Source organism: Drosophila subpulchrella, chromosome 3R (assembly GCF_014743375.2).
Source record: "Drosophila subpulchrella strain 33 F10 #4 breed RU33 chromosome 3R, RU_Dsub_v1.1 Primary Assembly, whole genome shotgun sequence".
Lineage (NCBI taxonomy): Eukaryota > Metazoa > Arthropoda > Insecta > Diptera > Drosophilidae > Drosophila > Drosophila subpulchrella.
This window is the reverse complement of record NC_050609.1, coordinates 19,951,744-19,965,936: the sequence shown is the minus strand read 5'-3', so window position 1 is coordinate 19,965,936 and position 14,193 is coordinate 19,951,744. Positions and strand designations below refer to the sequence as shown.

The following is a 14,193-nucleotide window of genomic DNA, read 5'->3' as shown; positions in this document are numbered from 1 at the left end:
GTGGGGTTTTTGCCAGCTTCTGATGACGCTGACACCCTTTGCTTCCGTCTCGAGCTCCCTTCTCCGTGTCCGTCAGCGTGGCGCACTTCAAAAACTTAACCGTTAGGCATATGCGTGATTATCTTTCCACTGCTGCCTCGGACGAGAACAACGACAACACGAACGGCAAGGGCGAGGGGCGGTGAGCGGTGGGCGTTGGTAGGCAAGAGGTAGGAGGCAGCAACCCTCAGAGGCAACAATTGCGCGCTGACCCAGTTACCCGGCAACAAAGGCGGAAGCAAAGGAAACGGGCTGAAAGAGAGACAAGGAGGGGCTGGAAAGCACATGTCATCATAGAAATCAGTGAGTGCCCAGAAAACTGCCCACGCCCTCCGGCAATGGGGCGTTGCTTATGAAGAGAGTGGAGGGGGATGCAGATCTGAAGGGCGGAGGAGGAGGTGGTGGCGCTGGGAAAATTCATTAAAATGGCACAGAGGCGAGACAACAATGAAACGGTCCACTTGGGTTCCTGCTTTCTGCTCCCGCTCCTGCTCCCTTCAGGAAAGTGGACAGCAGCTTATCGTCCTGGCCATATGTGCCACACACTCATACACACACGCGGAGGGGAAAAGGGCGCACACACATACAGTTACTAATCAAATATTTAGCATACTTTTTAGAAAGCATATTAAAATAACATTTCCGGTCAGCTTGGCAAAAAGGAAATCGTCGCACAGTCCGAACCCAAGCGGCAGCGGAGGGCATTAGCCCGACTCTCTGAACCGTGTAATGCACACTGGCACACACACACACTGGGAAGGATTTCCCGTTGAGAGCCGGCAAATCCCTGTAGCATGCCAGGCAGCCGGCACTTGGGGAGCGTTAATGTGCCATAACGAATGCATTAGAGACTCGTACTAAGTAAGCGCAGTTAGTTGGCAACCCTTTCGGGGGCCGGCGGGGTGGTGAGCGGAAGGGCATTTAAAATTTAATTACCCACTACAGAGGTCCAGAAAGCCACCCTCGAAAAGGAAACCAATATGCATTACCCTAATAAAGTCCACTGGAAAAGAAGCCCCAAAAAAGTATGCTACTGCTACTGCTACGGCAAAAAGTATGCTACAAAACATATGTTGAACACAATGCACAACAACAACATGAGTGAGCAGCCTCTGCTGATATCATTACTCAGCCCACACGCACACTCCCACAAAGGCTGACACGCACACAGGCAGACGGCGAGCTTCCGCTTTCGTTTTTTCGCTGTCGTTTTTTGTGTGTGATATTATCAAGTGAAGTGCTTTTGCGGTTTTCGCCGCTGCTTTGTCTATTGCACAGCGCACACTCTCCCTTCACTCTCCTCACCCTCACGTGTGTGTGTGTGCGCTTTGGCTTTTCTTATTATTCCTATTACCACATGTTGTTTTTGTATTTAAGCTAATTCCTTTATGTGTGCGGCTATGGATGTATATAAAACGTGCAGCCACATAAAAATAAAAACCCCAGCAACAAATAGCAAATAACAAATAAGGCACAACAAAAGCAAAAGCCAGCAGGCAAAAAGCAAATAAGCCAAAAGCAAAGCAAAAGCGAAAGCGCGCAGCATGATAAGCCAAGTGGCGAATTCAAGCGTAGTCAGCATTGATAGCTGATGATGGGATGGGCGTGGAGATGGAGGTGGGGGGCATAAAGGTGCCTACTTCACACAAAATTACCCTTTTCAATTTGTGCGGTGTGCAGAGTGTTCCCCCAGCCATTCCCCTCTCCCCATCACCAGCTCCCGTTTATTGACTTTTTGTCATTGCCGCTAATGCATAGCAGCAGAAACTGAACAAACACTCCCACCCACCCACTCACACAGAGGCACGGCCACCAACACACGCATCCTGCTTAGCACAATACAGTCAGCATCAGCAGTAGCAGTAGCAGTAGCTGAAGCTGTAGCAGCTTTATTTTTATGGGGCGCATTACATTTAATGTTTGGCTTAACTCGGTTACTCTCGATGTTCTCTGGGAATCCGACTTCGACTCTGCTACCGGTTCTGATTCCCACACTGCAAGAAAATGGGCAACTAACTAAGACATAGTGGTTAGGTCTAAACAAACAGCTTTTATATTACATGCAGAATTATTGGATGCCTGATATTTCGTTATACCTTTACGAAATAAGAATAAATTATAATAATAATAATGATGGTAAGCTTGAAAGTTCGGCAAGTCTATATCGCTTTTCCCAGTGTACGCTTGCCTCGATGGCTGCTGCTGTGCTTCAACTTCCGCTTCTGGTTTTGGCTTCGACTCTTTGTGTGAGTGCGGTAATTAAGTGTCACATGTAATTACAATACACTCATGTGCTTTGTAATTAGAGTTTAGCGCTGCAATAAAGCAGGAAAAAAGCAAACTGAAAGCAGAAACAGGAGCCACAATGCGCAAGCTGCTTAGTGGCTAATTCAAATGAATATTTTCCCCGAGCTGTGCAATTATTTGCACTACTTTTTTTCGGCGTAACCAAATGGGAACGAGTGGATTTAATTTTGATGAAGCTGCGGCTCTGGCAACTGCTCTGGTGGCTCTGGTCAGTAAATAGCTAAGCTAACACTGGATAATGATTAACTGCAGTCCGCTTGCCACAATAATTTCCACTTACCCACTTTTCTTGTTGACTTTAACCAAACTGGAGAACCGAACCTAAACAAAATCCAAGAGCTATGCAAATGCTCCGCAAAGTGGGCGGGAAGTGGGGCTGAAGAATCGCTGTAATTTATTTAACTTGCGTAAATATCAAATATTTATATTGTTCTCTCTCTCTTTTATTTTCTCTTTTTATGTACCGTACTCGTATACGTATATATATACTTCATCTACTACAACTACACACCACTACTACTGAAAATAAACCATCTTCAACTTCTGTCTGTGCCTGCCCTGCCGCCTGTGCATCAACTACAAAATATAAAAATATATTAACCAACTGCCTGTGCCTGTGCCTACCTGCTCCTGCATCTGAATCTGCTCCTGCTCCTGCATCTGCATCTGAATCTGAATCTGAAACTGAAACTGCTCCCGCATCCACATCCGCACCTGTGCCCGTAACTGTGTAACTGTAAATCAGCGCGGAAGCGACGAACTTTTGAGTCAAGCAGCAGTCATGGCGCCCGCTTCCGACAATAACAATCAGGACCTGGCCACAAAGAAGGCCAAGCTGGAGCCGGGCACCGTGCTGGCCGGCGGAATTGGTAAGTCTTCTGTGCCCTACTCTTCCATCTATCTCTGTCTATTCTCCCTATCTGCCTCTCTCTCTCCGGCTTTACCTTTACCTTTGCATTTGCCCTTGCTTTGCCTTTTGTCTTGGCGTAAGCCCTGCCTTTTGCCTCTGTCGTCCCCTGAGCGGCGCTCAAGTTAAGTGCATTTTGCAGCCATAGTCTTGGGCCCAGTTGGGTTTGTCTACCAATTAACCGCGCCCACAGGGACAATGCTCAACACGGGCAAAAAAGTATATTTAAGCTTGTGTAATATAAGTAGCTTCTGTAAATTATCAACGATCGTTAGCTCAGCGAATAGTGTTTTATAGATCCGAAGATCCAAATAATGTTGCAAGTTGCATGTTGTATGTTGTATGTTGCATGTTGAATGTTATTATTAATTGTTGTTAAATGAGGCACATTGTTGTGTTCAGTGATTGGTAAACAAATCAACATTCAACAAACAACGTGCAACTTGCAGCATTCAACATCCAACAACCAACATGCAACAATCAATATCTTATATATAACATACAATGTTCACCATACAACTTGCAACTAACAACACGAAACATGTTGAATGTTTGATATTGTTAAACTAATGTAAATGTAGATTTGCAATTACCCATACATAGTATTAATTACAATTAGCCACACCATCCCCAGTATTAACTACAATTGGCAACGTCATCGATATTTTAATTAAAGACATATAATTCCCAATTAGTTCTAGCTAAAAATGTAGGACCTTAGAGCTATGACAGTCGATAAGTCAGTTGGCCGGAAGTTCCCGCTAATGAACTACTAGTTCCAACGATAATGTGTCGGTGATTGTGGGGTGATTACTGGCATCCCGAAATGATTTTTTTTATAATTATGTTTAATAAATTATTAAACATCTTTAGCTCAGCAATTAGTTTTTTATAGATCCGACGATCCAAATAATGTTGCAACTTGCATGTTGAATGTTATTATTAATTGTTGTCTGTGAATGTTGAATGTTTGATATTGTTAAACTTTTGTAAATGAAGATTTTGAATTGGCCACGTCATTCATAATACTAATTACAATTGGCCACGTCATCCTCAATATTAATTACCATTGCCCACGTCATCGATAATTTTAATTAAAAATTTATAATTCCCAATTAGTTCTAGCTAAAAATGTAAGATCTTAGAGCTATGACAGTCGATTAATCAGTTGACCGGAAGTTCCCGCTAATGAACTACTAGTTCCAACGATAATGTTTCGGTGATTGTGGGGTGATTGAGGTGTTCAGTGATTGGTAAACAATTCAAAAAACAACATGCAACTTTCCGTATTCAACATCCAACAACCAACATACAACTTGCAAGAATCTTAATTCCACGATTTACAAGGGCTATGCGATAACCAATATATTATATACAACATACAATGTTCGTCACACAACTTGCAACTAACAACATAAAACATGTTTGATGTTTGATATTGCTAAACTTATGTAAATAAAGATTTAGAATAGGCCACATCATCCATAATATTAATTACAATTGGCCGCGTCGTCCCCAATATTAATTGCCATTGGCCACGTCATCGATAATTTTAATTAAAAACTTATAATTCCCAATTAGTTCTAGCTAAAAATGTATGACCTTAGAGCTATGGCAGTCGATAAATCAGTTGACTGAAAGTTCCCATCGATGAACTACTAATCCAACGTGTCGGTAATTGTTGGCTTTCTGAAGTCAGCTTTATTTTTATTATAAAAAAAATGTCCTCAACCAAAGTTTTTTAAAACAAATTTTTTACCTCAACTTTTTAAGTTAGTATATTTCATCTCAGTGTAGCATTAGGTTAAGCCTTCAACTTGGCCACAAAGTCGCCGGGGCACTTGAGTACCCCAATTGAAGGCAAGCGCTCTTTGATGCCTATAGCCAATTAACCTACTAATTAGCATGGAAAACAAGTCAACAGCGAAAATATTTGGCATGGCCCTTTTGTGTTGCCTCGAAATTATTACGGGAAAAATGGTTCGCGTTCGTTTGCATTATGAGCGGCGTCCGCTGGCTGGCCACGCACTGTGTCGACACATTAATTAGACGCCCAAACCCACCGACAGACACACACATACTCGGGCGGGCGGTACGAAAACCACCCTGCATATGCCGCCGCAAAGTAATAAAGCTAATCAAAAACCGCACACCAACCCGACAAAACCAAACTGAAGCGAAACCAGCAGAATGAACCACACATTAGGCAAATATTTGACGGGCTCGCAGGATCCCTGCCAAAAGCTGAAACTGGATCTGAAAGCCGAAAACCGAAAGCCGAATACCTGCCCACAAAAATTCAGTGAGCCACAAAATGATTGCCAATGCAAACAAATCAATAGGCAACAATTTCCGCTGAAATTCAAAAGTAATCGACTGCTCCACCCGTCGATTGTGTTGCTTTTGTTTGGGCGAATTTAATTAACGCCATATGCAGGTGCTGGGCGTCGATATCCTTTTCGTGGGATTTTTCAAAATGCTTTTGCAATTTCGCCGTAATTAACAGCATTCACCGCCGCCAGCCACGTCGATGATGAGTATGAGTGGGTGTGTGCCACAAAGAGAAGGCTTGAGCATTAGCCGCCAGACAGTCAAAGGTCACGACAGGAGATGGGTGGACGTAGGACGAAGGACGAAGAACGAAGGACGGGGGTTGCGGAAGGATCGGCAGCCTGTGAATGGCAATCGACTGAGAGCGAAAAAATGTACGCAAAAGCGGAAGCATAATATTTATTTATTACTTTACAAAGGACTTTTCTATTAATTAAAAAGCAACAAGCAGACACCCGCACACACGCACAGAGAGAAAGGCAGTTAGCGGGTCGTCTCTCACCTTTCACCCTTCTGCCTTTTGCCATTGTTCGATGGACGACACAGACGACGACTTTGACCCAACGGCATTTTGGTGGCCCAAACGCCCACCTCCCCTTTTTTGACACCTGCCACCTGCGGCCATTTTAATTTTCCACGCAAAGTTCTTGTGCAAACACACATACGCACACACTCAGAGGCAGCTTTTTGTCCTGCTCCATTAAAGTCGCGCTTAAAGGAAGCAGGATATTCGGTGGGACAGGGAAGGAGCCGGAAACCCGACGAATTTATTCCTGTGGTCGCCACTTAAAGCCCTCTCCTCGCACACAAAGGCAGAGACCATGCCGATGATGCCAAAAATAATAACAAAAGGAATTGCTAAATAAATGTGTAAGGACACTTTTATTGCACTGCAAGCACCAATACATGTTGGAGGGCCCAGGAGTGACAGAGAGCACAACAAAGGGCAGACAAGTAAATAGCAAAAATCCAAAAAGCAACAATGAGCATTGTGTGCCTCTGTGGTCGAGCCTTAGATAAACACACGCACTCGGCTCAATCGTATCCGTGCGCCACTAAACCAATACATCGATGGCGGCTCTCGCACACACTCACGCTCTCGTTTCCGTTACAAGAGCTTAGCAGGACATGCAACAAATTTTTCACGTAAATGTAATAAAAACACTTTGGCATGTGCAGCGCGTAGTGGGTGGAGAGGCGGGACTCCTGGAAGCAAGGAGGAAGAGGCGGCGCCACGCCCACCCACTTGAACTGAGTGGCTCGTATTTCCGTGTGTTGGTGGGTGGGTGAGTGCGTGTGGTGGGTGAACGAAGAACACACACACTTAAAGCCAGTGGTCTCCTGCTAAACTCAGACTCAGAAGTTAGGTCCCTTTCGGTACGAATTTTGGCCGGCTAATAAATAGTTTCGCTTGGTTTATTCGATTTTTTATTAGGAATATTTTATGCCAGGTATACGAGACCCCAGAGAGTTGAACGCTAGCATTTACTTCCTAGAGCCACAGGGAGAAAAATTAAATGAGCTCATAAGCATTGAACTGAATATCACAATTAATTTAAAGAATAGTAAACCGAAGAATATTATGAAGAATAAATTCGGAGTAACATTTAGAAAATGCGTTATTCTTATTTTAGATAAACATGGCGTTAATACTCATGGAATAAATTTCATTATTTACCACATTCAATCCCACAATCAACTTATTAAGTTTTTGGTCTGCCAAATTAACGAATCGATTAGTAAACTTTGTTTAAACTTTTTTCCGTGTGTAGACCATGGCGTGGCCATGTCGCGTGTCCGGCTGAAACATCAAGCGTGGCCAGACCGTGTTTTGCTTTTGTTGTCGCCACACTCGCCCACTCCCCGCCGATTCAGTTTGTTGTTTATTGTTACAGCTCTCACACATGCATCGCCTCCACGCTGTTTGTATAGTCCACCAACATTTGTTTGTTTATTGACCGATTTTGGGGGCTTAATGGTCAGCTCACCACCTATGGCTCCTAGCTGCTACGGCCGAAAAAAAGAGTTCCGCAGCTGTTGCCGCTGCGTGTGCACTGTGTTTTTTCTCCGGCTCTTAGCATTGCTAATTCCCTGGCCAGACAGCCAGCGGCAGCAGCGAAAATATGCTGAAAAAATATCTAAAATTTGTATATCCAGTGTTCTGTTTTCATTATGCATGACCGGTCATCCCTTAAGCCTTAAATCAGCCCGCCCGGCCATCAATTTAAAGCTCAAGTGCGTTGCTGTCAGCGCAGCAGTTCGATGGCCAATCCCTTCGGTGGTCTGGTCAAACACTTAAACGCCTTTATGGCCATAACCAATAAGGCGACAGTTTGGCAGACGGCCAGTGTCCGTGTCCGTGTCCGTGTGGCGTCCTTCGTGTCCTGTGAATCTTGCGCGTGCCGCCTTGGCTCGGGTATCATTCGCACGTCCCTGAGTCTGCTTCCTGGTCTACGCGTTGCGTGTAAATATTTTCGCAGTCAATAAAATAATATTGTCATAATTTTTTCTGTTTCCTCTGCTATCTGTATCAATATTGAGACACCATTGAAAGGAGTGTAAAAATCCGGCCAGACCAAAAGCAAACACCAATTGTCAACTGGTTTGACTCGCTGGCTGGATGGTTGGCTGGTTGGCGTTGTGTGCCACTATTTATGGCAGTCGCTGTACGTGAGTGCGGTTAGTGGCAGCGGACTTCCAGGCAGGACTCGGCCTGACTTCTGAATTTCCTGCCACTGTGTGAGTGACTGTGGGAAACTGCGAAATATTTGTGTGTGCCATTTAATTAAGCATACGACCCGTTGCAGGCCTGGCCCGGCTTCCTGTTGCTGTGTGCGTAGTTTTAATGCACAAATGAAGTGGAAAAAGTTTTGCCAGGGCCAACAAACCGAAGCTTCCTCGCTCCTCTGTGTTTGCTCATAACTTAAACAATTGATATACTTCATAGACTTCTAACCAGCTCCCAGATGAAATCGCACTAAAAAAAATTCTTTAATCCTGTTTTATAACAAAAAGGGGTAGTTTTGATAAAGGAAAAACTAATAAGACTAAAAACATAACCTGCTTTGTACTCTCAAACTTAAACCAACAGTGCTCCCAGTGTCCTAAATTAAAATCCGATCATAGCCCCTCTAGTTTTTGTACTTAAAAAATATATTTTTCAGCGTACAGTCTCAGTCTGGTCCTGGCTGTCGGCTGTTTGACTGAATGCCACTTGACTGCACACAGACATGAAGTCCTCGGCTCTCTAGACTGCATCCTGCAGCCAGCTAACTGCCACTGCAGTTCCAGGCTCAAACTCGGGGCAGAACGAGATGGATGTGTGGGCGGCTGGGATGGGGCAGATGGCGAAAAAAACTATTTTCGTAATTGAAATGCAATTAAAATTTGTAAACGTCGTCGTCGCCATCGCTCGGGCTGTTCAAACCTGACTGCGTACGTTGACTCCTTGCATTCGCATTCACTTGGCAGAAGCACCAGCCACGCCCACCTCTCCTCCCTGACAAATTTTTAATGAATTACATTTCTTGCGGGTGTTAGGCCCGAGCTGCAAAGGAAAATCGTTATTTTCAATTATGGCCCAGTGTCGTGTCGGGGGACTCTGCTGAAATGCAAAAGGCACCGGGCCGCTGGCATTGGGTTTCATTTGCTGCCAAAAAATTGTGCCATGATTGATTATGCGTGGGCAAATGTTTAAATTAAAGACAAGCCCGGCCGACTGAGCACACAGAGGCACAGCGACGGAGGAGGCAGAGCGACAGACACGTAAAGGACACAAGTTTGCCCAACAATTTAAAATTTATGATGTGTGAGCTTATAAAAATCTAATTTACTGTCGCATAATTAAAGACGCTCGAACGGCTCTGTGTGCGTGAGCTGAGCGAGTATTTATACAAATTATATATTCGACTGTTGACACACCCTTGGCAAAGTTTGGGGGCGGAACTCGGAGACAAACACTGGCGTCACGCTCACATTAAATCATTAAATGCCGCCATGTAAGCATAAATTTAATTGTTATTAACAATCAGCACTTATTTCATCCGGAGGGCCACGCCCCCCGCCCCTGAGGAAAGCCCTTTTCTTTTGTTCGACTCGCTTTTTCCATTCATTTTCATTTACATTTTTCGTTTGGGGCTTCTGTTTGCTTTATGAATTTAAATTGTCATTAATTAACTTGGTGCGCAGCACTGAGGTGGCGGGGAGGGGCGAGAGGAATTATTACACATACGCCACGCTGGTCAGACTGACCATTCATTGCGGCCCAACCATCGTCGTCCGAACTCAATTACAGTTTGTAAACTTTTCAATTAGCTATAAATAGTTTATTTATGTATATTTTCGTGCAACTCATGGTGAGTGGTGAATGCGTGTGTGTTTAATTGAAACGGCAGGCTGGGCAGGAGGGCACTTTCCCGCTTTTCGCACAGTGTGTGTGAGGGTCATTAATACTGCTGAGCTTTGGCCCCACGTCCTTGCAGCTCATTTTAACGCGCAGCCGAGCGGATGATTGCTATTCATATCATCCATGGGGCATTGACAGTCAACAGGCAGCCCCTGCGTCATCATTATCGAATGCAAATTTTATCGCTGCACTTTTTTCAGCCACTGCAGTTAATGCATTTCGGGTCTTGTTGACTTAGCATTGTACCATAATTATCCCAGAGTATCAGTGTGCCGGTGAAGAAGCTCTCGAGCTCTGCAGCAGCTGTTTTTAAACTCGTGATAAATTTGTAGTCCGCCGCAAATTGCAATTATTGTTTGCTGCGCAAATATTTGCGGGTTCGGGTTATTTAACTCGCTGTTAATTAAAAAGCAGCAATGCCATAACTGCTAACAAATCCGCCCGCAGGCCACGAACCACGAACCTCGAACACCTAACCCCCAACTCCGAACCGAAGCAGCCTGATTCAAATTGCAATTTTTTGCAACTTCAGTAGAAGCTGTAGCTGCCGGGCTTCTGGCTATGTTTCCGGTTGTCGTCAGCGCTCGGCGCCATCTTCCTTTTCAATTATGCCGCCCGCCTTTGTTGGAGTTGTGCAGCAGCCGAGGGCTCCGGCAGTTGCAACGCTTGTCGATTTGGCCATTGTTGCACTGCACTGGCATCTCTCGTTTTCTCGTTTTCACACCATCAGGCAGCGTGTTCGCTGCGATTTGAAACAAATGTAGCAAAAGGAGAAAAGCAAGTGCTGCGAAACCGAATTGAGTTGTTGGCAGCCGAACGTCAAAAAATCCACAAATTTCGCCAGTTTTTCCCCCGGTTCGTCGACAACGTCATCATACATGATAGATACCTTTACATATTTTCGCCGTCGACGTTTTTTCCGGCAACTGGCCAACGGCACTTGATTTGTTGTTTGTCTTGTGCAGAACATTTCCGGCCCGCGCGTCCGCCCCCACTTTTTATTTAGTTTCGATTCGCAGCAGTTTCCCAGTCTTTTTCGATTTCGATTTCGTCTGTTATTTATGGAGAGTTGTGGGCCGGCAGAGTGATGGAGCAGATCTCATCGCCCCGCAGTTGCCCATTGATTTTTAATAAATTTTTGAGCTGCCGCTCGGTCGGCTGAATGCTCAACTATAACGACCGCACAGGTCCTGACCCGGCTGCATAATTTCGTTTCGGCTTCATTTCCGTTTCGAACTAATCAAAAAGTGTAATTTCCGATTAGTTGTATTCAGCATTGACCGGCAGGCAGGGAGAGTTCACAGAGTGCACTTCGAGTCCCGGGACTCGGGATTCGAGCCTCTCGAAGTGGCTCGACTCTTCCCTTTCCCAGGCACAAAGGTTGGTCGAAAGTGGGTTAGAGGAAGGACCGATTCAGGTCCTGTGGCGGTTTTCTAGCATTGTGAAATGAATCGGAACATTGACCCCCAGAGTCTGGGCTGTGATTGAATGTGGGGAATTGGCCGGATAATGACCCTTTTACATTATGAGTTATGGGAGTAAGTTCAGGAGCCAACTATCAATTTATCTCAATCTTGGAAATTCGTTGCTGAAATGCTTAAGTGGCAGGGCAGGCAGTGGCCCAAATTCGATTAAATTATGAATTAGCAGTTAGTTTTGGTTAATCTTAAATTTATATGAAGGTGTAAGCAGCCATTCTGCTTAGATTCAAAAATTGTTTGTTATATTTCGCATTTAATTTTTTTATTTTGTATACCCTATGTATGTTTAGTTGAACCCCGAGCTAAATTCACTTTAAATTCGGGCATAATTAAAACGACATATGGACTGCGTCCGGAACTCCAGACCACCTTCTCCCGTGGACTATCTCTGACCATGTGTCGGCTTGTTTAGCAAACACCAGAGTGTGTGAGAATCGGAAGAGGGCAGGAGGCGACTGCATTTCATTTGCATATGAACAGCAAACTGTTCTCCTGCAGGTGCCACAGAAAATAAAAAGCGCACAAACCAACACATTAACAGGTGTTGACTAAGCGCCAGACAGATTCTAGCACTCCCCATTTCGTCCCGCAACTGCAGCTCCCCATAAAGAGTGGCAAATTTGTTTGCCTTTGTTTATAAAAATTTAAGGCACTCTTGGGGCAGTGCACAGGTTTCACTCAGCGAAAAAGTGTCTTTAAAAGTGGAGAATATTAAGTAGATTATCCTTTTTATTGAATTTTTAGTGCCTATTATCGTTTGTAAATAAAACTTCTGATGTGTCATTTTAAATTTTGGTCCCGTTTTGTTTTGAAAGCGACTTCAGATATAACACCTTTCGCTCAGTGCTGTTGCAGGGATATCCCCGAAATGTGGCTGCAATCGCTTCCAGGGCCAAAGGCAGCCTAAATCCCATTTGTGCTGCACCACTTGGGGGGAGTGTCGGTGGGGTGGGCGCTTTATTTATGCAAAAATAACAAACAAGTAGCCGGCGAGGAGAGGCGACAGCAAAAGCAGAGAAGCTGCAAAAACGACGACGAGTGCCTAAAAGCCTCAAACGTTGTCTGTGCGCCGGACATTGTCGCCGTGTTGCTGCTGGATTATTCACAGCCGTTGAAAGTGTGCAATGAATGAATTTATGGCGGTGCCACTCCCCTTCCGCCCCCGGAGCGGGTTTAACTGTGCAAAGTGTATACAAATGTGGCGGCGCTTGGCCATGTTATCAACATTTTTATTTGCGTCCTCCCACTCTCCTTTGGCAACAAAGCGGGCAACAAATAAAACCCAAAAATAAACAAATTAAGTGGAGCGCGGAAGCGGAAGTGCAGACTGCGCTGGCCATTAAGTGAACCGGAGATGGGCCCCAAAAGAGACGGGGATGTTGCAGCAGAGGCAGACAGAGACAGAGACAGATAAAGAGAGAGAGAGAGGAGAGGCCTTTAGGGAATGTCACCTGTTTAATATTTCAATCGCTTAAACAACGTATGCTTATTTCCTCTATTTTTCCTTGCAGCCAAGGCCTCCAAAGTCATCCACTTGCGCAACATTCCAAACGAGTCCGGCGAGTCGGATGTGATTGCCCTGGGCATTCCGTTCGGACGTGTGACCAACGTGCTGGTGCTCAAGGGCAAGAACCAGGCGTTCATAGAGATGGCCGACGAGATCTCCGCCACGTCGATGGTGTCCTGCTACACAGTCAATCCGCCCCAGATGCGCGGCCGCATGGTATATGTGCAGTTCTCCAACCATCGCGAGCTGAAGACGGACCAGAGTCACAACGTGAGTAACAACATTTAATAATTATTTATAAGCACTTAAAGCTCTCTTGTAATTCGGGTCAACTATTCTTAAAAACACGCTAGATGGATAGTTATAACCAGTGAAATTTTGAGGGCGTCTCTGGTATTAAGCTATACATCGTAGCATTCTTTATCCTTTTAATAGAACACGGCTTTACATAACAAACACAAGCCATATCTGTGTAATTCTAATATCCAATCATCGAAGAGACAAACTTTTCCTCGAAAATCGCCAAGGCCCTCTAAACCGATATCTGCTTTTGGCACAACTTCCGGTCTTAAGTGTTATTAATGTGGCAATTAAGTTTTCGGCCAGGGGAAACAAATGAAGCGACTACGATTTATATGCAAATGTGGGTCGACCCGGCGAACCGTCTGATTAATTACACTTTCTGGGCAACATAAGCCCGCTCCTCAAGAGATTTGGACCCATCATAAATGCACACACACTCGAATGTCCTTTGAGAGCGTGCCTGTATTTGTGGGTGCTCTAAACCAATTTCTAATTTTAATTTCGTAAGCCACAAAGTCACTGACAAAGTTTAAAAAGCTTTCAAATAAATACACATGGCCGCGCACACACTACCGCACACACACACGTGTCTGACAAAAGCAGTAAAATGCATAGTTTTTGGGGTTTTGCGGAGAGCCCACACAGAGAAATTCAGAGCGAGGGAGTGGGGCAGTGAGGGGGCGAACATAAATACAAATGAAACCGCACGCATACCAAGGAGACAAACGAATCAGGAGACCAGCACAGGATGCCAGCTGCTTAGCTCGGAGTCAAAAGCATATTTTGATTACTTAAATGAAAGTGGAGGGGTTGGTGGGTTGGAAGGTTGGTCTGAGGGGCAAAGGGGCGAAGGCGACCGCAGCGGCAGTAAGAACAGCAACAATCGGGCCAGGAGAAAACCCAAAGCGAGGTT

General features: G+C 44.9%; 1 protein-coding gene across 9 annotated transcripts in view; it reads left to right on the top strand.

Moving 5' to 3' along the window:
• Nucleotides 1-14,193, top strand: part of LOC119560289 (polypyrimidine tract-binding protein 1) — a 146,952-nt gene that overhangs the window by 105,795 nt on the left and 26,964 nt on the right. For 8 of the 9 annotated variants that reach the window (XM_037873682.1, XM_037873706.1, XM_037873691.1 and 5 more), the window contains 2 exons: nt 3,092-3,215; nt 12,982-13,247. In XM_037873682.1, the coding sequence (XP_037729610.1) occupies nt 3,092-3,215; nt 12,982-13,247 (390 nt within the window). Of the gene's footprint in view, nt 1-3,091; nt 3,216-12,981; nt 13,248-14,193 lie in introns of those variants that run through there. The other variant, XM_037873724.1, reaches the window with a different exon arrangement.